The sequence below is a fragment of the Mesoplodon densirostris genome, chromosome 2, assembly GCF_025265405.1.
Source record: "Mesoplodon densirostris isolate mMesDen1 chromosome 2, mMesDen1 primary haplotype, whole genome shotgun sequence".
Taxonomy (NCBI): Eukaryota; Metazoa; Chordata; class Mammalia; order Artiodactyla; family Ziphiidae; genus Mesoplodon; species Mesoplodon densirostris.
In genome coordinates, this window is record NC_082662.1 from 160,025,770 (window position 1) to 160,051,787 (window position 26,018).

Consider the following 26,018-nt stretch of genomic DNA (forward strand, 5'->3'; position numbering starts at 1 on the left):
GTATTAGACCAAAAACTGATTCCTCAAAGAGAGGCAGAGAATTGGTTGAAATATATTTTAGCACTTCTTAATGTCAAAGCTCCTGAAAAAAAAATGCTTTTTATTTCACTGTTAAAAAACAAAAACAAAAAACTCCTTTCTAATAGAATCATGAATCTTCAGTTTTCTCCTTTATTAAGAAAAACATGTGATGATTCAGGGGAACAAAATTCAAGTGAGCACTGATGACCTCACCTAGGCATTAAAACATATATATTGATCTCTTCTTTCTTAAATGACAAAGAAACCAATTTCTCAAAATATACCACCCCCTTCTCTATAATTGTATGCTGGTCACTGCATCTAACTTCACCTTGCAATGATAAACAGACTTTCTTCTGGGTGAGAAATCCCTTATGTGCACGGCTACCTAACATGTCTGTTATGATGATACAGGAGAGATTATATTTACATGCAAATAGATACATGAGACTTAATTAATAATTGTAAACATAAGCATAAACAGAGATGAACTATACGAGAGGGAGCTATGTGAGAGAAAAGAGTTAAATTCAGTCAATATTGTACTTCTGAAAAAGACTCAAATATGAGAGAACCAAATGAGGGAACAGTCTAGAATGGTATTAAACTCCATTGTATAAAATAAACAAAGCAAAATTATTCTTGCCCAATTACCAAATAATGGTATAGGACTACCACAGACCAATCACATTATAGAACAGTCGCTAGGTATAGTTCTCAAACCACTAAAAAGAAACACTGCACCAGTGATTGTGGGTATTTAATTTTAACCCTTGGTAGGAAGTGCAGAAGGGTGATTTTTCTCTTGTTCAGGAAATCAAAAAACAAGCAAGGCAGACTTCCCAGACTCAGCACAGACCCAACAGCTTTAAGCTGTTTCATAGATACACAGTTCGAACATTCCAGGAGAGAAATCTGTAATTTCCTAACCAATGATTTTTAAGGGGCAAAATTCCCTATTAACACAACCAAATTGGCCATCAAATGGAGAGGTTAGAAAGCAAACCAGGCACAGTCTAGATAAGTCACAATAATGTCTGGTGTAAAATTTAACCCCTTGGAGACAGAAATAACAGAATGCATCCATCAAGCACTTGGGTATTCTGCTTTATTGCTGAGCCTGGCCAGTCATAAGACCTTTTTTTTTTGGCTGCCACAGAGATAATGCCACTAACATGGGCTTGGAGATGAGAGCCATATCTCCTCTAGCCAATTAAGGAGTGGCATGGACCAGGCTCGGACAGAGCCCCATGCCTGTGGCCACTCAGCACTTCCTTCTCGGTAGAGTGGGGAGAAGGGGAAGGAGACAGGAGACCACAAGCCTCTTCCAGGGATACAGGGAATTCTCACAGAGGGTGGCAGATTCTTTACAAATGAAGTTCAATGAAAAACAGTCTCACCGCCAGAAGCCGAGGCACAAACAGACGATGCCCCATCCCCAGAAGTTCCAGCACTCGACACGCATACTCATTCACCAGCTTGTTCCTCTCGTCGTGCATGTCCTGGGACTTTTTGACAGGAGCTGTGAGCTTAGCAGCTGGGGCTGGGCAGGGCACCCCTTCTTCCATGAGCAGTAAGTAGTTATCCAGAATGAGAAAGCTGGATCTCTTATCCACAATTTTGAGAACTGCGGTGGGAGGGGAGCCAGGCTTAGGTCTCCCCAGGAGCACGCACAAGCCAGTCTGTGGTGGGAACTGCCAGCTAACGTCTCCACAAGAAAAACATTTTGGCTAAATTATCTACGGTGCAAGAGCCCCAAAGTAGACTGGAAATGAAATCAAATGCTGATCTAAATAAAAAAACAGCAAAAGCAAGCGAATGCAAGAAAATGGCCAAGAGTGATGCAGGAGAGTTCACATACATGTGTAAAAATGGACAAGCTGCTTAGAAGGGTCTAGCATGTGAGTGTGTGTGTGTGTGCTGTGTGTATGTGAGAGAGTGAGTGTGTGTGTGTGCGTGAGCAAAGAGCAGGAGCCAGGAAGCCAGGGCAGTTGTGAAGCTGCAAAGGAGAAAAGGATGAGCTCATTGCAATCCTTGATTCGTGACAAGCAGCTCTGCTGTTGCTGCCTCTGCCGCTGCTGCCTCTCGCTGTGAATCAGTAATGAAGGGGTAGGGAAGGAAGGGGAGGGAAGAGAAGGAGGTAGGTGAATGAGCATGCAGAGTTTGTCTCGGGGGAGAATGCTGTAATAGGAAGCCAATGGCGAGCCGTTGGACAGATGCGCTTCCCCTCCCAGTCCACCTTCAATCAGTGTTAGGCTGACAGCTTATGCTGTTGAATCTTAAACCCACAGACAGATGAGCTAGCTTCTCCTAACATGTGATGCTCACAGAAAAATCAGACAGCCTGCCAGCTGAAAGGCTGACCTTTATTCATTCTTGCTTTCTAATAATGGTAACAGATACAAGTCTGATTTTTTTACTGCATATTTAAAGTGGGATGCTCCAATCCTTGTTAGATGACTGAAATCTCTAACAGAACAGAGGCTTAGGGGAAAATGATAGAGTATGGGCAGAAGAGCAAGGACCGAACATCCAAGAAACGACATGCCCTCAAGTTGAAGTGTTTATGCAGTAATGACTTTTTGCAATGCTAGGATATGCAGAAGTATTTCAGCATTCTGGGAAGGCTAGCTGCAATTAAAAGGAAGATTATTTTTAATGTATTTTTATTTTTTATTGTGGTATAGTTGATGTACAGTATTATGTAAGTTTCAGATGTACAACAGCAAAAATGAAGACTTTGATAAATACACAATATGATAAAGCATAAAAACCTACAACATAATAATAAGAGTATACCTTTAAGGAACTATTAAAGTTGAGATTCTCAAAGCAAAAATAACTTTCCTAACCTAAAGACTTTGATAAACACTCACTTAATATTTCAAAACATTGTTTTGATGCATTCTGGTCTAATCCTTCCCTTGTAATAGTATAACTTAGAGTTATTCACAGTTTAAAATTTTACAATCTTACTATTGAAGTTTTATATTAATTTCCTTGATGTGAATCATCAGTTTTAGCCAAATCAAGGCAGAAGGACAAGATCCCCTTTAAGGGTAGTTTCTTAACTTTATCCTAACAATTAACTACTATATATTCAGAATCTTGGAGCTACTGTTCTGTAGTTGGTCTCATATGAGAATACCAGACCAGTTTCTCCATGCAAGCTGTAGCATGGTGCAAAGACTAATGGGGCTAAGAGAGCTGGAGAAAGTTCCTTCTGAGTCTTAGTTTCCTATTTTGATAAATAAGTTACAGATCTCTGCAAGTAAGAAAATAGAGACATATTTATCAGCATACCTCTGTGATCTTCGTTACAGAAATACATTAATTACAGAATTGGGGATAAAGGGAAATATTGCCTTCCTTAAGAGAATACTGTTTGGTTTATTTTTCCAAAACCTCAGATAAACAAAACTTTTTTTGGTTAAACATTTAAAGTATTAATTAACAAAATATCTTAAATAAGATATGTATATTTTGCTGTCAGGCCTTCTATTTCTTCCAAAAATGATTTCTTAAAAATCTATACAAAGTAAAGATTTTAATGTAAAATGATAAAAACCATTAGAATATGATATGTATATATATGTGTGTGTGTGTGTATATATATATAAGTGTGTATATATATATAAATAAATATATATATATATATATATATATATATATATATATAAATATAAATTTAAGCTCCCTAAGATTTTGGAGGAAATGTCTTATGGGCTACCCAGGGTGGGAGTTGGTTTAGCCAGAAGGGGGAATAGGGAAGAGGTTCTGGGTCTCTCATTACTCGTGCTCCCTGCCCTCCCCCCATCAGCAACAACAGCTCCATTTTCATCTTATTTACATAGTGAAGTTCTGCAAGAGATTTTGTTTGAAAAGACTGTGCTACTGCTGTGTAAGTGTGAAAAGCACTGCCATAGAAGCTTTACATTGAAGAGCAAGGGGACATTTTGACTTGCAAAAGAAGAGAAAGTTCAGTGACTCCTTAGCTTATAGGATTTTTTATGATTGATTTTTTTAAAAGATAGGGTAGATGTTTCCATCCATCTGACTTGGTCTCAAAGACCACTGGCAGAAGCATTTTTTTTTTTTTTTTTTTTTACTTATATAAACCAGAAACAAAAAATTATTGCCCCAAAGGAATTAAATTTAAAAATTAATCAAAAGACTTTGGGGGCTTCCCTGGTGGCGCAGTGGTTGAGAGTCCGCCTGCCAATGCAGGGGACACGGGTTCGTGCCCCGGTCCGGGAAGATCCCACATGCTGCGGAGCGGCTGGGCCCGTGAGCCATGGCCGCTGAGCCTGTGCGTCCGGAGCCTGTGCTCCGCAATGGGAGAGGCCACAACAGTGAGAGGCCCACGTACCACACACACACACAAAAAAAGACTTTGGAACTGGTTTGGCTCTGATGCTCACAAAAGAAGTTAAAACTATATGCACTAAATATTAAATGTAATAATTAAAATATGATAGTTTAATAAGCAAACCAAGTTACACTTAAAAGATTTAGGTACATTTAACAAAATGCTGTGTAAAAGGCACTACAAACAAGTGGTCATGTGTTTCAGTTTTCCCAGTCTCTCCATCATCCTTCCCCTCAAATACGTATTATCCTTGAGGAGGTAAAAGGTACAGGCTCAGCTCAGGCTCTGAGTGGGCCCTGCTGGGATGGAAGAAGCCATTTTTGGCAGCAGGGTCCAGGGCACACCTACCCCAATGAGGTTGAGGAACTGTCACACCAGGGGCCTACAGAAGGCACTGGGGATTAGAGGAGTGGAGAGCCTGAGGAAGCAGAACAGGAAGAAATGGGGGCAGGTCCAGCTAGCTGCTCCTACCAGGCCCTGAACCAAGACCCCAAACCAGAAGGGGCAGAGCTGGCACCAGTGGGGGGTGCAGAAGATGGAGCTGCTGATGTCCAGGGTTGGAACTAAGGCCCTAGGGCTTCATTCCCCGGACAGGCCAGCAGATAGTGAGGATGAAGATGAGGAGGGAGCTACAGCACTGAGCAGCCACAACTCTATAGCCATGGACCCAGAACATGCAGAGTTGGTGAAAAGGTCGAAGGAGGCGATATCAAATGCCCAGTGGGAAGATGTGGTACAGAAGGCCCTCCGAGCCTGGCAGGTGTCCCCTGCCTGCCAATGACCGCACCGAGAGCTGCCTCATCGCCCTGCATTCCAGGTCTGATCATATCCCAGGTTGTAATGTTCATCCCCATGCTCCCATCCCCCTTTCCACATCAAGGTAAACCAGACTTCTTCTCCGAGACTTATTAATTCAGTTCTATACACATGGGGACATCAGCCCAAGCCCAACCCACCTTAGCATGTATCACTCTATGGAGAATAAAAGCACCATACATACATAGCCCCCTTCCAAAAAAAGAAAAAAAAGAAAGAGAGCATCATCCTTGCCTTCAAAATTTCCATAATTTTCCAACCCTGGTCCTGTTTTCAGGTTGTCCCTTAAGAATAGGCTGTTGATCAATATCAGGTAAAATAACTCTTCTAGAATATCACTTGGCAAAAAGAAAGAATGTCTTCTAGCGATTTTTGAAGCCCTACGAGAGTGAGTAATCTCAGTGAGCATTTCCCCTTATGCCTCCCCAACTCCCCAAGTAATTTATTTATTATTGATCAGATTCAGCAATAATACAGTGTACTTATAACTCAAAGATAAATTTTTGAGTTATAAAGTAGTCCAAAAATGAAACTAATGATAGAAAAGAAACTCTTCTGAATTAACCAGTTAATAATACATGATTTCTCATATTTCCTTACACTATCATAAAGGAGATTAAAAAAAAATCTCTGTGAAGGAAGTTCAACAGCAAATTGAAGATAATATGGGAAATTTGGATGAATGATCCAATGAGGCAGAGTGAGAGAGAGGTAAGGAGGGCCAGGCAGTGGTCCCAAAGCCATGGTCTAAAGAACAGCAGCCTCACTCTGGAGTGCTAGAAGCAGGGGGATGGTGGTGCAGTCCTAATTAGAGCCCTGAGCTTGAGTGCTCTACCTGAGCCGCTCCACTCACTGATTGTGGACATGTGCAGGACATAAATAGATTTCCACTGTCAAATGAAAAGATACTTAATTTATGGAACTGTAATTAAGAACCGTAAGTGCACAGTAACACACAAAGTAGTTACTTCAAGGGTTACAAAGGTGAAAAAGGAAAACACGTTCCAATATGTAGGAGCTTAAAATCCGGGAGGCATTCGAACACAAAGATAAAGCAGGATGTGGACACTGTAAAAGGAGGAACACACTGTGTGTTATGATCTAGTCATGTGTTTGTTGTCCACAGTGGATACAGACAAAAATGGGTTTAGACTAGTGGGACTGTCCTGGACCCAAATGTAAGAGTAATGAGAATTAAATATACTTCTAAGAGCAAAGCAGGGCATTGTTTATTACATCATCTTTTAGTCACATTTACTGGCTGAAAGACATGGGTAAGTTACTACTCTCTGGGACTCTGTAAAAAGGCAGTATCACCTACCTGGTCAACTTGCTCTGAAAATTTAATAAGTTAATGTATGTAAAGGAATATTTCATAGTGCCTAGCACAGGATGGGTACCAGATAACCAGTAATTTCCTTCATTCTTTCTATGAAGTCAGGAGAAGAGGAGAGCAAGTGTAAAAGCATTTTGTTCATCTGGGTTAGGGTTTAGAAAGACAAAAGACTCTGGATGTATTAACACTAGAAAAAGAGTTAGCCAATATATACAATGGAATATTACTCAGCCATAAAAAGAAACGAAATTGAGTTTTTGTAGTGAGATGGATGGACCTAGAGTCTGTCATACAGAGTGAAGTAAGTCAGAAAGAGAAAAACAAACACCATATGCTAACACATATATATGGAATCTTAAAAAAAAATGGTTCTAAAGAACCTAGGGGTGGGAAAGGAATAAAGACTCAGACTTAGAGAATGGACTTGAGGACACGGGGAGGGGGAAGGGTAAGCTGGGACGAAGTGAGAGAATGGCATGGACATATACACACTACCAAATGTAAAACAGATAGCTAGCTAGTGGGAAACAGCCGCATAGCACAGGGAGATCAGCTTGGTGCTCTGTGACCACCTAGAGGAGTGGGATAGGGAGGGTGGGAGGGAGATGCAAGAGGGAGGAGATATGGGGATGAATGTATACGTATAGCTGATTTACTCTGTTATACAGCAGAAACTAACACACCATTGTAAAGCAATTATACTCCAATAAAGATGTTAAAAAAAAGAAAAAGAGTTAGTCAAACACTGATAAAAGACACTCCTGTAAGACCAACTGCCTCTTCAGTTCACCTTTAAGATTTAGACAGCTAATAATAAGTAGCAAAGGATCCATGCTCTTCTGAACTAGGAGAGGTAAAACAGCAAAACTCAATTCTCTGCCTATTTCTTTTTTGTCTTCTAGACTACTTTTTAAAAGATGAGCCCTCAATAATTTGGCAAGTTCCTAAGATCCAACAAACAGGTTAAATAAAGGTGACACAGTGAGTAGTCCGGTATTTTGGTACTGTAGAATCCCAGGCAACTCACACTCTGCCATTCAAGTCTTGGTTCTTCTCAGCACTGTGCTATATGCTTCTGGAGGTACAAAGGTACATCATATGCTTCTTCTAACTTTATGCATTATTCAAGCTACTTGAAGAAAAGGCTAAAATGAAATGTCAATGAGACTGAGCATACAAGTTATATGACAGGGAAATGAGTCTCATCATCTTATAGTTGGAACTCAACACATTGAGGAATTAGAGTTCAAAATAAGAAAGTACATAATTAACTGACACCGTGGTGGGTACTTCAGGTAACCAGACTGTTGGAACTCAAAAAGAAAAAAGATTCCTATAAAATATTATAGACTTACTAATTTTTTAGGAATGTTCTGACCTCTTGTGACACTTCAAGCATAACTATTTTAAAGGAGTTTTTTGTTTTGTTTCTGCTTTTCAATAGAAGAGAGAACTTTCCCCTACCAAAAGCAATTTAATAACATTCTGAATAGTCATGGTAGTATCACTATTACCTTATTACCTACTCTTGTGATCAGATTTAAGAACAATGCCTTTATTAATGCAAGAACTTCTTCTACAGTCTCTTTGAGAGTTAGTCATTTTGCCTCTGCTTCCTTATCTTCATTGACAATTAGCTGAAAAGGCTGCCTATTTTTATTACTGGACATTTATATTTGTTTAAAAAGGACTACTTATGGTAAGCTAGAAATCTGAAGCTTCCAGTCACTCAGTTGAGGCATATACTTTATAACAACACAGAATGGGTTGACTTTTTTCCATGTGATGTTAGTTAAAATATCTGAACACAGTTCCTTTTCTTGAAGCTAATTATCCCTGCTGCTAACTAGGCCTCCTATGAGCTGGTCTCTGCACCATTCTAGACTGTCCTACTTCCTGCCCCAAGGAGACACTTTTTTTGGACAGTGTCTCTCAATAAAGTATCAATATTACCATCACTGACATACTCGATACTCTAGATATAACAGAATCATGAAATAATGCAACGTTGTTAGACCCTAGAAACATCAAAGTCTAACATGTTTGTCCTATTGATGAAAAGAGTGAGTCGGCAGATACGTGACTTGCTCACAATCATAAAACTTGTCTGAGGTAGAGCCAGGAAGCCAAGATCCCAGAGCCCCGCTACACAGCAGGGAACCTAGCATTTCCAGCTCTGTAACTTGCTCTGTTTCAATTAATGTAGCCCATTAAAAAAACCTATCTCATTAGGAAGACTGTGCTCCACCATTTTACACCACATGGAATTGGTCCAGAGCCTGTGCCTGCCATCTGGTATGAAAGAACCTAAGATTCTTAGATCTGAGTTGAGAGGAGGCTTCCAAAAGCCTGCCTTGAGAATAGTCACTTCTAAACACACACCTGTGATAATAAAGCACATCTGCCTTCGTAATTTTTAACTGTGAATCACTCTCTTTTTAAAAAAATTAATTTATTTATTTTTGGCTGAGTTGGCTCTTTGTTGCTGTGCACGGGCTTTTCTCTAGTTGCTGGGGGATGCTCTTTGTTCGGGTGCGTGGGTTTCTCATTGCAGTGGCTTCTCTTGTTGTGGAGCACGGGCTCTCCAGTAGTTGTGGCTCTCGGGCTCTAGGGTGCAGGCTCAGTAGTTGTGGTGTATGGGCTTAGCTGCTCTGTGGCATGTGGGATCTTCCCAGACCAGGGCTCGAACCCATGTCCCCTGCATTGGCAGGTGGATTCTTAGCCACTGCGTCACCAGGGAAGCCCCTCTCTTTTTCAGTCAAACAGAGAAGCTACATCCTTGGCCGCTCGGTCACAGTGTCTACATAACAGCAGCTTTTTTGAAGCCATGTTAATGATGCAGGCTTAACAATGGAAGCCTATCTCAGTTCATTTATCCCCTCCTCTGGACAGTTTGTATGAGGCTCATCTTTATTTCCAAGTTTAGGCAGAAGGCATAAATTAATGTTAGCAGAGGTCTATTTTTTAATTTTAAATTGATCAGATTAAAATTATGACATGGAATCTACACTATTCCTTGATGCTCTCAAGCTAGAACAGCATTTTACCTTTGTGTGTGTGTGTATGTGTGTGTTTTGTCACTGTTGTTGAAAATAATGAGGTGCTATATTCATCTTGATAAGTTGTGAACTGCCTCTACCTCCTTCCCATGGTCCATCTCCAGTTCTCTATTAAATTTGCTATCTCTGGCATCTTCGTGTTACATAGAATGCTAGGTGTAGTTTAACATCTGTCACTGCGAAAAATAGTATTTTCAGTGGAGGAGTTATATGGGTCAGCCCATGTATTAGCAAGTGAATTTGTCTCCACAAAATGCATATGTCAAGATGGGGACATTTTTTTTTTTGAATAGACAAGTCCATATTCTGAAATAAAGATGGTAATAGATTGTACAGCCATACTATTTCCCTCTCCCTACCTCCCACTCATGGTTTCAAAAGGGTTCAGTAGACTTTCAGAGGTAGCAAACTGGTGAGAGTGGAGGTGATTTTTCCTCCACTTTCACTGGACGTGATTGGACTCCTCTCCACATCCCTTGTGAGCTCAGCACTCCTATACACTGAGAGTTGCCACAAGATGTCTTGTATGATGATAGTAACAAGTGAACAAGTGTGTACAGGTCTTTCCTGCTTGGTGGGCTCCTTTCTCTACCTCATAGGCATATTTGTTCCAAGCACGGCCTAACAAAACAACTTATACACCACAAAGTCTTGATGAATATTTCAGTGACTAAAAGTATGAATAATAATAGTTACCATTTATTTAGTATCTACGACAGCCATGAACTATGCCAAGCCCTTAGAGTATGCAGTATTGCAATTAATGTTAACAACAAATTACACTCATTTTACATAGGAGACACCTGAGCTTAGAAAAGTTAAGTGACTTGCCAGAGATCATGTAGCTACTAAGTGGTAACTGCAACTATAATTTACACATCTGCTATATAAGTGTTTTAAATCTAATTTGAGTTATTTGAAACAATGAAGGAGGTAGAGTCAAACAGGCTAGATCCTAAAAGCTAATCAAGTTAGTCCAGTGGAAACAACAGGATTTTCACAGTCCAGTCACTATGAATATATAGAGGGACTAATGTGTCTTGGTTCTAAAAGAAATGACAAAAACAAAGCAAAAACTTACGCTCACTGTACCCTGGTGATCTTATCCATACCTTTCTTTTTTTACTACTGCTGAACAACCCAATCCTGAGATCAGCCCTCTCTCCAGAGCTCCCAATCTGTATATCTCCTTGTTGGACAAATGCAGCCTCACACGCAAATTAATCCCGGCATGTCCAAAGTCACCATTTCTTCCCCAATGCAGTTCCTCCCTTACATTTCCTGTCCTAGCAAAGAGTGTCCTCATCTACCCAATTATACCAGCAGACACCTGGGGGTCATCCTAGAGTCCTCTTTTTACCTCCACTTCCCATACTCAACCCATCATTCAAGTCCGGTTGATTTAACCTCTTCAGCATCTCTCAAAACTATCCCCTCTTCTCCATTCCCATCTCTTCTGGTTTGAGCTCACCTCTTAGTATGACATGCTGGGACGTCTACCATCTGCAGTACTCAAGTTACTTGAAGTTCTTCTGCACACACCAGGTAACTGCATACCTCAATGTCTTTGTTCTTGCTTTCTCCTTTTCTTTTTTTTTTTTTTTTGCGGTACGCGGGCCTCTCACCGTCGTGGCCTCTACCGTTGCGGAGCACAGGCTCCGGACGCGCAGGCCCAGCGGCCATGGCTCACGGGCCCAGCCGCTCCACGGCACGTGGGATCCTCCCGGACCGGGGCACGAACCCGTATCCCCTGCATCGGCAGGCGGACTCTCAACCACTACACCACCAGGGAAGCCCCGCTTTCTCCTTTTCTTGAACTGTTTTTCCCCTCTAGTTCACTTACATTTTCCTAATTTGTTTTTATTTATTTATTTACATTGTTGAACCAGGTCTTAATTGCAGCAGGCGGGCTCATTAGCTGTGGCATGCAAACTCTTAATTGCAGCATGCATGTGGGATCTAGTTCCCCGACCAGGGATCGAACCCAGCCCCCTGCATTGGGAGCGTGGAGTCTTACCCACTGTGCCACCAGGGAAGTCCCACCTTTTCCTAATTTGTTAAGACTCAACTCTGGTATTACCTCCTGCAGGAACCCTCCCTCAATCCTAGGGTTGGGGTACATGGCCTTCCTGCCTGCTCTCTTTCCACCCTTGCTGTCTGTCTCATGACACTTGCAGGCTTGTACTTAAATGAGCTGCATTGAAATCAACACATAGGGTCCTTCTCCCCTACTAAGGCACTTAGAGATAGGTATCATGTATTATCCTTCTTTTTGTCCTAAAAACTTAGCAGAGGCAATTACTTAACACATAGTGGCTATCCCAAAAGTGTATGTTGAAATGGTTCAGCATTCAAAATGGATAAAATATGATTATTATTCATGGGAGGGATAGATAAGCATTTCTCTGATTAGAAATATTGACGCTTTAATATTTCTGAGCCTTTAAAAATGTTCTTCCCTCTTTCTAGAATGTTTTCCTCCATTATTTTTCCTTTAAAAAATTTAACAATCTTGGGGCTTCCCTGGTGGCACAGTGGTTGAGAGTCTGCCTGCTGATGCAGGGGACACGGGTTCGTGCCCCAGTCCGGGAGGATCCCACATGCCATGGAGCGGCTGGGCCCGTGAGCCATGGCCGCTGAGCCTGCACGTCTGGAGCCCGTGCTCCACAATGGGAGAGGCCACAGCAGTGAGAGGCCCGCGTTCTGCAAAAAAAAAAAAAAAAAATCAACAATCCTGCAAATTGATGTCATGGAAAAAATAAAAGCTGAGATGTCTGAGAGATCTGGATTTAAAACCACAATTTCAAGTCTAATTAGCTGCATGATTTCAGTAAAGTTAGCCTCTTTGAGTCTTAATTTTCATGAAGAAAATGAGGTTTAGTATAGTAATATTATGAAGTTGCTAATGTTATTAACATCTGTGACATTTCTAGCTTGGTAAACTGGCGTGATAGTAAAGATATTAACTGATAGGGAAAGCACTGGGGACAGGAAAGTATGGAGGATGAATGCAGTTAGTGAGGAAAATGTGGTAATCCACTGGAGATGTTCCATAGGCCATGGGAAATAGAATCTGGAGCCAAGAGTTGGGTTTAGGAATCACTGGTAGCCATATGCAAGATGGAACATGGGAATAAATGAAGTAAATTAGGGAAATAGAGAAGTCATGAAGAGATGTTCTCACAGTATACCTTGATATTCTTCTTAATCATCCCAAATGTAATTTAATAACTAGTTGTATAATTATACTGTTAGGGAAATTAATCTACCCTACCAGACAGAAAGTTCCATAAGGGTAGGCATTGCATTAGCTTCACTCATTAGTATTTTCCCAGCACTCAGTACAGTAATTACCTACACAAGGAGCTCAGGAAATGCTTACTGAGTTGATGAATGGTTGCATTGCATATAATACTCACCAATGGGCTTTCTAATCATTTGTTTTTGAAATTTGGTGACCTAAATAAATGGTAATGTGAGAATATAAATTCCTAATGAAAATGTCCTGAGGTGGGGGTAAAAATAAAAATCTCACAAGTTCCTGTTGTGGGCCAGACATTGTGCCATCTGCTTCCATACATGATCTCACTTCATTCCCATAATGTGCTGTAGTAAAATCAAAGCTAAAATAAATGATTTGCTCATGATGTGAAAAACCAGCTTGCTCCATCTCTACAACATCCTTGATTTCTCACTTTCCCTCAGCCTTCCAAATCCAATTTATCTAAATATAAGTCAGCCCTGTCAGCCCTATCTACAAAGCTATCTTAAATCTGTCCTCTTTCTCCATCTTAATTGTCACTACCTTGGTCTAAGCTACCATAATTTCCTGACTGGTCTTGAAATAACATCTTAACTAGTCTCCGTGCTTCTATTCTTGCCTCTTTTCTTTTTTTTCTTTAAATTTTTTATTTATTTTATTTATTATTTATTTTTTGGCTGCATTGGGTCTTCGTTGCTGCACGTGGGCTTTCTCTAGTTGTGGCAAGTGGGGGCTACTCTTCGTTGCGGTGCACGGTCTTCTCATTGTGGTGGCTTGTCTTGTTGCGGAGCATGGGCTCTAGGTGCACGGGCTTCAGTAGTTGTGGCATGTGGGCTCAGTAGTAGTAGCTCGCGGGCTCTAGAGTGCAGGCTCAGTAGTTGTGGTGCATGGGCCCAGTTGCTCCACGGCATGTGGGATCTTCCCAGACCAGGGCTTGAACCCATGTCCCCTGCATTGGCAGGCGGATTCTTAGCCACTGTGCCACCAGGGAAGCCCTATTCTCTCCTCTTTTCAATCCACATTCCACACACCAGAATTCCTCAATCAAAATGATGTCTTAAAACCATAAATCATATCAAATTTCTTCCTGCTTAAAACTTACCCTGGCTTCCCATGTTACCCAAATGCCAATGCATTTCTATTCCTTATATGTCTCTGCTGATCTGGCCACTGCCTCAATCTCTGACCACATCTCCTTCCTCTTTATATCTTGCTCACTTCCTCACTAGCCTCCAGTCACAATGGCCTCCTTTCTGTCTTGAATATACAAAGCTTTTCCTGCCTCAGGGCCTTTATTTATTGATTGATTTTTAAAATTTATTTTTGGCTGCATTGGGTCTTCATTGCTGCGCATGGGCTTTCTCTAGTTGCGGTGAGCAGGGGCTACTCTTCGTTGCAGTGCGTGGGCTTCTCATTGTGGTGGCTTCTCTTGTTGCAGAGCACGGGCTTCAATAGCTGTGGCTTGCGGACTCTAGAGCACAGGCTCAGTAGTTGTGGCACGCGGGCTTAGTTGCTCTGCGGCATGTGGGATCTTCCTGGACCAGGGCTTAAACTCGTGTCCCCTGCATTGGCAGGTGGATTCTACACCACTGCGCCACCAGGGAAGCCCCTGACTCAGGGCCTTTGAGCTTGTTGTTGCCTCTGATTTTCGTAAGGCTGGTTCCACTGCATCATTCAACTCAAATGTTATTTTGCTCATAGAGGACTTTTCTTAACATCTTATCTGGTGGCGGGTAGTAACACATTAGACTCCTTTGTATTATTTCTTTCATGACATTTATTACTATTTGAAATTGTTTACTTCTTTCTTATGTATTTTCTTTCTCTGCAACTGTAAAATATAATGACAAAACTCACAAGGGAGAGGAGAGAGACCTTTTAAATTATCTTGATTGACAAGTTATTCGACAAATATAACCATAAAATAAGATTCTTGTCTCAGCTTCTTTCATTAATTCATTCATTCATTTTTACTTTAAAAGATTTATTATTTTACTGGGCCTTTTGAATCTCTCTTTTCTTTAGCAAGCAATAGTCAACTAAAGTGACCCCTTGACATATTTAGATTTAATATTTATTGCTTCAGCTCCCTGAGAGACCCCGTGAGGCCACAACATAGCACCTTGTGGGTTTGCTAAGGAATGAATTTAGTTACTCTCATGTAGCAGATGGTGAGTAAGCTTTGCTTATAGAGTCATTCTCAGTTATTATATGTTCTTATAGGAAGGCAGTTATTTTATCTCAATTTTATTAATAAACTGAATAAAAAACCATAGTGGTATTAAAAAATTAGGAAATTTAAGAGCATCTTAGAATATAGTCTTCATGAATGTCAAGTTGTTTCCCCAAATCTATGTCTATACACATTAAAGAAAGAGATAATACTCCAACTAAATTGGTCTACCTGGTTAACTACAGTAATGCCATGATTAATAACAAATGTTATGCTTCCAAAAAGCCTACTATTAATCTATAACCATCATAAAGACTGGCCACAGAAAAATGCAGAAACCATTTTAGACATGCAAGTAGCTGAGTCACTGTGGCTTTTGGTAAAGGAGAGGTTTCTATATTTAAAAACAAAGATATCATAATATTGGTTTTTAAAGTGTCCTGCAAGCTGTGGATAATATATGCTATATAACTGTTGACTTATCTTAGGAAGGAGGAAGAAATTAAACACAAAACAACCAGAAACAGCCCTTAAACCCAGTGTGGATAGAGAGGAATAAATGAACCCTGGGGCAAGGGATGAAAGAGGAAATATTCCATTCTTTTTGTATATATCATGAGCCCAGAGTTGTGCCTGGTGCTAGGTAGAATACAAAACTAGCACACAATGTGTTCCCTATCCTCAATGGCATCCTAGACTTTATGGTAGAGACAAGACCCATGAGCAGGACAGGAGGTCCACGTGACATTGTGTAATAATGTGCCCAGTAGGTACAGTTGAGGCCAGAAGGTACATCTGAAGCTAGATTATGATGAAAACGAAATGCTAGAGGATGCACTTACAGCGGACAACAGACAGGTGAAGAATACAGTGAAGACAATTTTTAGAATGACTAATCTGGTAGCATAGGTCAAGGGAGTTTAAGAGAGGAAGACATCGAAGGTAGACATGTCATAAAAGCTCTTGCAGTATGCCAAATGTGAGAAAATGAGAGCCTGGACTGGTGTGGTTGTCATGGAAACAGAGCCATGCTTGAATCTGAGAAGCATTATGAAGGAATAACAGCTCTTCGTTATCTTTGTGTAACTTTCCAAGTATATGTAGCTTATTATGTCCTCCTTTATATAACTCACTGATACAAAACTGCCAGAGATAATATTCTTTACCAAGTCAGGGAAGAAGGTCCACCATGGAGAAAACACCCATGATATATGAACAAGGTGGCTCTCTTAAAGTTGCTGACTTTGAGGCACAACGTTTGGTTAAAAGTTCAATTGGTTTGGTCACTTTCTGTCAAAGTCTAATTACTAATGGAGTTCAAACCATAATATATTAAGCTGAACTGAGCAGAAGCTGATTCAGTAGCACTATTCAGTTGTCTAGGGACACCCTGATTATCACCGAATGAGCAGTAAGTGAGAATGTAAGGTCTAGTAAGCTGCCTTCTCTAAAAAGGAACACTTCATATGCAGCTCCTTTCCTTAAAACTGAAGAAAGAACATGACAGGGAAGTTTTTGAGAGGACGAGAAAGAGAGAGAGAGAAAATGGAGAATAGCAATGACTCTTAGTATCTTGGCAAGTCTCCCTGACGGCACCTGGAAAATGCTGCTGAGTTTGCCGCTCCCTTTCCATCCCCACTGTTACAGCCTTGGGTAAAGAAGCCTTCATTATTTCTCCCCTTAACAGTCTTCTAACTAGTCTCCATATTTATTACCAGTCTCTTCACATGTCAGTCTCTTTCTCTCACTATCTTCAAAATTATCTTCCTAAGATATCCTATCTGACCCTGTAACTGTTTAAGGGTACCCTCTGGCCCACAGGTTCAATGTCTAGTACTCAACTCTAACCATAAGACACCTTCCAGACAATCTAGACCTATCCTACCTTTCCAATGACATCTGTTACCTTGACCCTTCATGCCCAATGTTCTCATGGAGCTTCTTCCCAAAAGTGTTGTATTTTATGACAACAATTTTATGACAATAAAATATTGTATTTTATTCTGTTCCTTACATATGCTGTTCTCTTTACCTGAAATATCACTCCTTGTCTTCTCTTGCTAATCTTTCAAGACCAAATGTCATTTTCTCTTTCAAGTAATTCTTGTCATTACCTCCCTCCTCCACCTTTTCATCCTGTCCCATTTGTTCATGACTGTATTTGTACACCTGTCTGTCTCCCCTACTTCTCTGTGAACCCCTCGAGATTAACTACACCATACTCAGCATTGCAGCTCCACTACCCAACAGCTCCTAGTCAGGTGGTCACAGATCATTCAAATAAATGTTGAGTAAATGAATGAATGACTGAATCTCAAATGAAGAAGTGAGTTATGAATAGATTAATATAAGCTTAATTTTTAAAAAGATATGTATTAAACTAGAGAATGGTAAGTATGTATCTCTTATTTAATGTCTAAATTTGTAAGAAGAAAGGTCAAAATGAAAGCAAGTGCAATGTTTATGGATTTCAAAAGAAGAGAGGGAAAATACTGACATAACAAAACAGTGTAAATGCCATAAGAAAATAAATAAAACTCAATGTTATTTAGCAATTTGCTCACTCTCAGTTGATAGTTCTTTCATAAACAAATAAATTTGATTTGGGGAGGGTAGGGGCTCAGTCATCAGACTGGCTAGCTCTCTGGAAGTGGATCAATGGACAGATCTACGTACTTTGCAGAAGGGAAACAAATGGAAGTCCAGAAGTTACTGTTTTAGTCTGAATTTTGGTGCATAAAATATATTGAGAAGGGGAGTGTTAAATAAAACAAGATGTTCCATTTCACATGGAAACAAAGTATAAGTGTTGATGGAAGTAGTGACTTATTTGGCTATGGGTAATAAGTATGCAAAATCAAATCATTAACGGTTCTCAAACAACAGTTTCTAAGCAATGCCAACATGCACCCAAACTAATATTAATATAAAATACACCTTTAGAAAAACATCTGATTGACAAATTAATGTGCCAAGAAGGCAGATGTTCAGAATTTAGTAATAAAAGGGCTGAAAGCAAACTCAAGAAAATGACACAGAAATCACTGTGGTAGATGGAAGACACTTCCATATGTCTCCCCTACAAGCTATTACATTTAGAGAAGATAAAAACTACAAGTAGGGGCTTCCCTGGTGGTGCAGTGGTTAAGAATCTGCCTGCCAATGCAGGGGACATGTGTTCGAGCCCTGGTCTGGGAAGATCCCACATGCCGTGGAGCAACTAAGCCCGTGAGCCACAACTACTGAGCCTGTGCTCCGCAACAAGAGAAGCCAACTCAATGAGAAGCCCATGCACCGCAACGAAGAGTAGCCCCCACTCACTGCAACTAGAGAAAGCCCGTGCACAGCAACGAAGACCCAACATAGCCAAAAATAAATAAATAAATAAATTTATTTATTTTTTAAAAAGACTACAAGTAAATGGGTAAGATATTTGAAATGGAACCAGCCAGGCTAGATAAACAATGTAACCAAAGAATTAAGTTCCAATTTCCATCTGTTTCACATTTGCATATAGTTTTTTTTCTTTCTCACCAGTGACACCCCAGGTTATAATGCTCTGATCATGGGATACCACAACATTTAAATCAAAATTGAAAAATCTAGCCAACCTTCAAGAACTGAAAATCTAATGTGTAAGCATTCCACTGTATGTAAGACAATGGACCCTAAGAGCAGGTGTAACCACTCTAAGGCTTGTGGTCTGCCCATAACCCTGGAGAAGCGGTGCAGGTTGTAGACCCGACAGAGTGAGTACTTGAATACATGCACTCAAAAGCTCCTGCAGGGCCTGAATGGTCCTGTTCTTAAAAGAGGTCTTAGTCCTTTAGGTGTCCAAATACCACTGTCAATTCTGCTATCTTTGCTCTGAAATGAGAGCACATTTATTTTCCAACAAGAATGCATCATCTGTAAGTGTGCTCAGCAAGAACTTCTTTGATTTCTTCTCTTTACCTTAAAAAATTGCCTAAACATAGCATAAAATACCAAGTCATGATAATCACAATTATACATATAATCCCTTTACTAAAATTGCTTATTTTATTAAAGTGGTAGTTGAATGAAAAACTAAACAATGTGAGAGTAACATTTAATTCTCTATTTTAACATCACTTATCTGGAAATATTTTATTTTGAATACTGCAGTATATTCCATCCAATGAGAAAAAAAAAGAACTTTCCAAGAGCCTGCTTAAATGTCACCAAAACCAAAATCGGTCCTATTTGAAGCACACCAACTTCCATAATTTTATAATTAAGGAGAAGGCATTTATTTATTTAAAAAATTTTTTTGGCTGTGCAGTGCGGCTTGCAGGATTTTAGATTCCCCGATCAGGGACTGAACCTGGGCCGCCACAGTGAAAGCGCCAAGTCCTAACCACTGGACCACCAGGGAATCCCCAAGGAGGAGGCATTTATAATTTAATAATTAAGAATAAATTGATATACTCAGCTTCTTCCAAGGCTCACCCTTAAAATGGAGCTGGCTTACCCATGCAAGGCTTGCAGAATATGTAAAAGTCTAGTAGCAGATCAGCACCCACTCTACTACCCATCCCCTCATCCTCTCCTCCCACCTCTGGGCTCCCTATCTCTGGGCTGCCCTCCTTTACATTTATTTTGATTTGCATCCAGGCAGGTCTGTCTATTCTTGGCTTTGTACTCAGGTTCCTAAAACTCACCTCAGGCCAGCCTTACCTGATGGCCCAGGCTTGTTTCAGTTACTTCCTTCAGTTCATCTGCTCAACTCTACACTTTTACAGTGTAATAATACCACCTCTGGGTAGATGATACCCCCACTACCAGTCCCACACCTGCTGGGATCAGTCTCTCCCACTTCCTACCACAACACGGGAGCAATCTCACACTGGTGATTTCGAGGTGATGTCAAAAAAGAAAAGAAACCTGAGATAAGGTAAATACAATAAATTAACAAAGAGCACTAAAGTGAAAGGAGAATAGAGCAAGAGTAGTCAAATCTATAGTTATTCAAATAAAAGAGAAAAATACCAAAGATGCAAAGATATGTACTGACCTCTCAATTATCAACAGAGAAGGGTGGCACTAATTTCAAACTAAGGATTAATATAGATTCGAATGTGTATTGTAATTCTATTTGAATAGCTCATATAGTAGGAAAAACCTTAGTTTAATGATTGAAGTCATTCAGTGAAGAACTAACTCAGAAGGAGCTAGGAATGCACTTAGATTTCTTATCTGATATTCTCTCATAGCTTCACTCCAATCTAGCATACCCACAAAAAGTGTAATCTTGCCCATGATGCAAAGTGCCACCTACACAGAGATGCAGAGCTGACCCAGGGGAGAGTAACAAATGAACAAACTAGTTTCAAAGAGCTTCCCTCAAATTCTTTAAACAGCATTTAAGTAAAGCAGGTATTCAAAAGCACTTACTCTACAAGAATTAAATCACAAGCCACTGCAGCCGCTGACCTTCGACACACCCTGAAAGGAGCTCAAGGTTGGAGGTCAGGAATGAGGCACTCTGTGCTCTGGGGAAAACTGATGGAACAGGCCTTCAGATAGTTGGATGTTTTCAGGATAAGATTTTATGCGCCCAATTTCTTGCATCTTCTCATATCTAGAAAAGCACTAGAATCATTATGGAGACATCTGCTCCTCATGACTAGAAGCAACCTTCACGTGAGTAGCAGCAGCCTTCTGCCAAAATGTGTGCTTGACTGCACGTATCCCCCTTCATCAAAATCACATATATACTGACCTCCCCCTTTACCACTTCGGAGCAGTTCCTCAGAGCTCTCTGAATGGCTGCATCCCAGGCTAGAGTCCTCATTTTGCCCAAAAATAAAACTTAACTCACAACTCTCATGTTGTGCTTTTTTCTTGTTTTTTCAGCCAACATAAATTAGCTATAACACAACAGTATTTCCTGGGAGTTATCTCTGTTTAGGATGGTAATGTAAAAATGGAGTAAGGTCAGTGATAATCAGAGGTTAGATATGAGCTGGACCTGAAAAACATGTAGATTTAGAAAGTCTGAAAGGCTATTCCCAGACAGAAAGCAGACAAACCCAAGGTGTATGAGGCTAATGTGAGTCTACTTCTAGTTTAGCCAGAGTAGAGATAGGTTATGAGATTAGAACCACCCATGTGAATAGAGTGTGAAAGGTTTTTAGGAATAGACTAAGGTATCTGAACTCCATTTTCAAACTTTAAGAATCAGTGAAGTCCTATTAAATATAGGAAAAGAGGGATGGAAACAGTGTCTCAGCCTGTACTTGACACCAATAGCATTAACTGAGGGAAATTTTAATCAGTGCATAATTATTTAAATTAAAAATATTTAATTTGGGAAACATGAGACTTTTGTATTCAAAAGAAGGAGTTTTCAGCATATATAAACTATGTGAAAAGATCTGTATTTACTGGATAAACAGTTAACAAATATTAATCAAAAGAAGCAATGGTTAGTGTGGTTTCCTTCTCTCCAATATAACACTTGAAAACAAAGCATAGATCTTTAGGGAAAAAACAAATCTACCTCAAATATTGCTTTCGATGAGGTGCAATCTACTTAAATACAACAACTGCAAAAGGGATGAGGTTAATCCTTTGGTCCTTTGCTACTCTGTGCATCAATCCTGGAATTAGGGATGCTTGCTGAACATGCAGAAATGCACTTGCCACTCTGGGGAATAAATAGTAAGCTTCAGACTGTTTCTAAGAAATAAATAGACTACCTGGAGAATGCAGAACAAATACATATGAAATATCTGAATAAAACCAAAGAGCAAATGATACATTTTGTAACTGCAGCAGATGCTCATTTCAGGCAGAAAGAGTCAGGAACCATTCTTTAAAGGAGGTAGGATTTAAGCTAGAACATAGGGGCTAGAAGGGCACTGTATAAAAAGAGAAAAGGGGACATGATGTGTAAAATGAAGATGGTTTCAGGATACAGTGCTAGAGTTTAGCTCAAAGACTTTCAATGATAGAATGAAAAGATGAATATAGCATAAGAATCAAGGACATAACAGATGTGCAGATATTATCTATGTAAATAGCGCCCCTGAAGTCGTGTGTATATAAGCTGCCTTACCCACATATGAATAATGATAATAATAATGAAAAAGAAATATCAAAGGCCTCTGAAAACTTTATACAGGGTGGCTAAAGATATCAAATTGGAACTTGGGCTAGGACAAAATTTAGGAATTATTTTCTTTGGAAAGTGAATCTATGAAATGCACAAATGCAGAAGGCCCAAAGACATATCTATTGCTAAAAGCTCAGGAAGAAGAGGAACCCACCAAAGGGGTGAGCAGAGAAGTAAGGGTTCTGAACAGTAGAGAATTGGGGAAGAACAGAATGGTACCATCTCTTCAGAATGTTTTTCCCCTCAATCAGTTTAAATAGAGAGTTATGACTAAGTGGGAAGTAAACCACAAAAACTTCTGTTCATATACTCAATCAGCTGTTTTTCTGAGCAGTTTCTATGTCTTAAGACACAAGATTAACATACCATTTTGTTCAGCTGTTGGAATTTAGTACCCATGTGTCCATGCTTCAATTTCTCCAGTTATTAAAAATTTCAAGTTGCAAAATTAAACATATTGTGCAAAGAGTACCCTTTAATAGATACAGGGCTATTCAGGCGATCAGTTTCTTCTTGAGCGATCTTTGGTAGTTTGTATTTTTTGAGGGATTTGTCCAAGTTCTCAAATTTCTTGTCATAAAGTTGTTCACAATATTCTTTTATTAATGTTTATAGAATCTGTAGTGATGTCATCTTTCTCATTTCTGTTACTGGTAATTATGTCTTCTCTATTTTTTTTCCTGGTCAGTCTGCTTAGAAGTCTTATTAGGTACATAAACATTTATCATCTTGACATATGTTCTCTATGTGTTTGATCTACTCTTTTCCCCTTTTCCTTTTTTCCTGCTTCTTTTAAATATTTTTTATGGTTTTATTTTATTTTCTTTGGCTTTCTAGCTATAACTCTTTGTTTTGTTATTTTAGTAGTTGCTTTTGAGTTCCTTTAACTTATCACCATCTACCTTCAAGTGATATTATACACTTCACATACAGTATAAGCGCTGTACAATGGTCACACTACCACTTCTTCCCTCCTGGCTTTTATTCTATTTCAGGTATCCCCTGCTTTTTGAAAGGTCACTTATGCCACTTCACTTTTACTAAAGACCCACATTAGCACCTGCTTTCGCTAACTAAAGAAATCCAAAGAGGACCTTCACTTTTACAAAAGTGAAGCAAGCTGAGCTGTTATGGAGGCAGCATGCACTCAGAGCAGGAAGAGTGGCACCGGCAACTCTTGGGAACTATACTCAGCATCTCAGCATCAAGCTACCATAGCTTTGAACTGTGTCTGTGAGCATCTGTGCTTCATCTCGATTATCCCACAATACAGTGTTATTATTTTTGTTTGAACAGTGAATTATATTTTAGAGACAATTAATATGAAAAAAGTTTTATATATTCACCTTTCAGTCACAGGATTTCCTTCAACATTTTTAATAACTCATATCTGCTATTATGAATTCTTTCAGGTTTTGTGTGTCTGTAAAAGTATTTTGCCTCAGTTTTTAAGAAATAAATTTTCCTTTTTTTTTTGGTTACGTACTTTATTTTTTATTTATTTATTTATTTATTTTTAAATTTTTTTGCGGTACGTGGGCATCTCACTGTTGTGGCCTCTCCCCTTGTGGAGCACAGGCTCCGGACATGCAGGCTCAGTGGCCATGGCTCATGGGCCCAGCCACTCCGCGGCATGTGGGATCCTCCCGGACCGGGGCACAAATCCGTGTCCCCTGCATCGGCAGGTGGACTCTCAACCACTGCGCCACCAGGGAAGCCCTGGTTATGTACTTTAAAGATGTTGTTCCTATGTCTTATTGCCTGCATTGTTCCTAAAGAGAAATCTGCTTAACACTGATCTTTGTTCTTTCGTTAGATATTGCATCTCTTTTCTTAGGCAATTTAAAGATTTATCACTGGTTTTGAGCAATTTGATTATGACATGCCTTGGTGCAGTCTTCTTCATGTTCCTTTTGCTTGGAATTTTACTGAACTCAGATCTGTGGGTTTATAGTTTTCATCAAATTTGGAAAAACATCAGCCACTATTTCTTCAAATGTTTTTCTGCCCCTTCCCCCTTTCTTCTTCTTCAAGAACCCCAATTACACATCCAGGAGGCTTTTGAAGTGTCTCACAACTCCTTATTCCTTTCTTTTTAAAAATTCCTTCTTTAAATTTTGCATACTTTCAATTGCTATGTCTTCAAGTCCATTAATCTTTTCTTCTATAATGTCACATCTGCCATTAATCCCATTTCATATATTAGCTCTATTAAACATAGTAATTTTTATATCTTGAAATTCAATTTGTATCTTTTAAAAATATTTTCCATTTTTTCCTTAACTTTTTGAACATATGAAATAAAGTTATAAGTAGTGTGTTAATGTCACTGCTAATTATAACATGTGGATCTGTTTTGATCAGCTGGTTTTTCTCTTCACTGTGGATCAAAATCTGCTTTGACCACATAAACGAAGATGATTCTAAGAGACTATAAAGTAATGTTTCATAACCAGGGGTGGTTTTGCCCCCCTGGGAGACTTTTGGTATTGTCTGGAGACTTTCTGTCTTCACTGGTGAAGTACTACTGGCATCTATCAGATAGAGGTCAGGAATACTGCTAAACATCCTGTACTGCAGAAAACAGCCACTCATAACAAAGAATTAGCTGGCCCAAAGTGCCAGTAGTACTGAGTTTGAGAAACCCTGCTGTAGAAAAATAGGATGAAAGGAACTCAGGTCCCTGAATGATCTGATGGAGCTGAGCTGCATGCAGGCCTGTACCACCGGCCTATTTCTACAGTCTGTCACATTAAAAACAAAAACAAAAACCTTCTTATTTAAGGCACTGTATTTTGGGTTAGTACAGCAGTTTAGCCTATACTCCGATACAGAAATTGGTACCCAGGAGTGAGGTGCTGCCAAAATTAAAACTTAAAACTTAGGTTCTCTGGCTTTGTGTCTGAGTGAAAGACAAGGCAAGAGAACATATACTGCAAACTGGTAAACTGGTGATCCTTTTTACGCCATGTCACAATATTGGTAGAACTGTTGGCCTGTGATAACTTAAAAGGTACACTAGTATGTGTCTATGATACCTGTCATTCTAGAGAAAGTGGTTGGAAAGTGGTCTATAAACTAAACTGCTTGAGTACAGTGATCTGAGGCCTCAGAGCTAGAAAATCTAACTTGTCCCCCCACTAGAAGGATAAACAGGCTCTATATTTTTCCATAAGTATCTCTCATTACGACCTCTCAGCCAAAATACAGAGACAGCCAAGAGGCGAAGATCAAATTAAGGGTGTTGCCTTCCTACCCAAACTTGTGGTTTTAGCTGGCCTTAGTGAAACCACTATTAAAATGGGGGAAGAAGAGAATGGGCCACTAAAAACAAACAAACAAATAAGACAAGATGACTTAAGAACTATGTCTAGAGGAAAGCTTTGGGTCTGTTTACTCATAATGAACTGATTGCAACCAAAAAACCAAAAGCCTACAAAAATATTGAGGGAATTAATTTCTAAAAGAAATAAAAACACTGATCACACTAAAACAACCCTGAGGCTTCCAAATCTCCACAAATAGGAGGCAACCTCTGAAAACTGTACAGCTTCCAAGGAGAGTGTACTCTCAAACACTAACTTAGATGTCGCCACAGGGGACAATAGATAATGGCACAGCTGTTAGAAATTAGAACCAGTGGGCAGCCAGATGGGCTAACCAGGAAAGCTTCTCTACTGCTAGAGCAGGGAATCTTGTACATTTCTATGGACCACTGATGATGGTGTGTTTCCCATTCTTCCCTTTTCAAAATGAGAGTTTTAATTGCAGTTATACTTTTGCCTACCACTTCTGTACACTGGATGTAAGATGAGCAGATACCTTGTCACTGGACTGTGAGGAA

General features: G+C 39.7%; 1 protein-coding gene and 1 pseudogene across 5 annotated transcripts in view; one reads left to right on the plus strand and one right to left on the minus strand.

Moving 5' to 3' along the window:
* RABGAP1L (RAB GTPase activating protein 1 like) overlaps nucleotides 1-26,018 on the minus strand; it is a 694,034-nt gene that overhangs the window by 147,926 nt on the left and 520,090 nt on the right. Inside the window, exon 1 of one of the 5 annotated variants that reach the window (XM_060091228.1) lies at nucleotides 1,422-2,108. The exons of the other annotated variants lie outside the window; for them this stretch is intronic. Coding sequence (XP_059947211.1) covers nucleotides 1,422-1,589 — 168 coding nt within the window. The 5' untranslated portion in view covers nucleotides 1,590-2,108. Of the gene's footprint in view, nucleotides 1-1,421; nucleotides 2,109-26,018 lie in introns of those variants that run through there. 5 annotated transcript variants of the gene reach the window in all.
* On the plus strand, nucleotides 1,612-5,171 carry LOC132483974 (male-enhanced antigen 1-like; annotated as a pseudogene).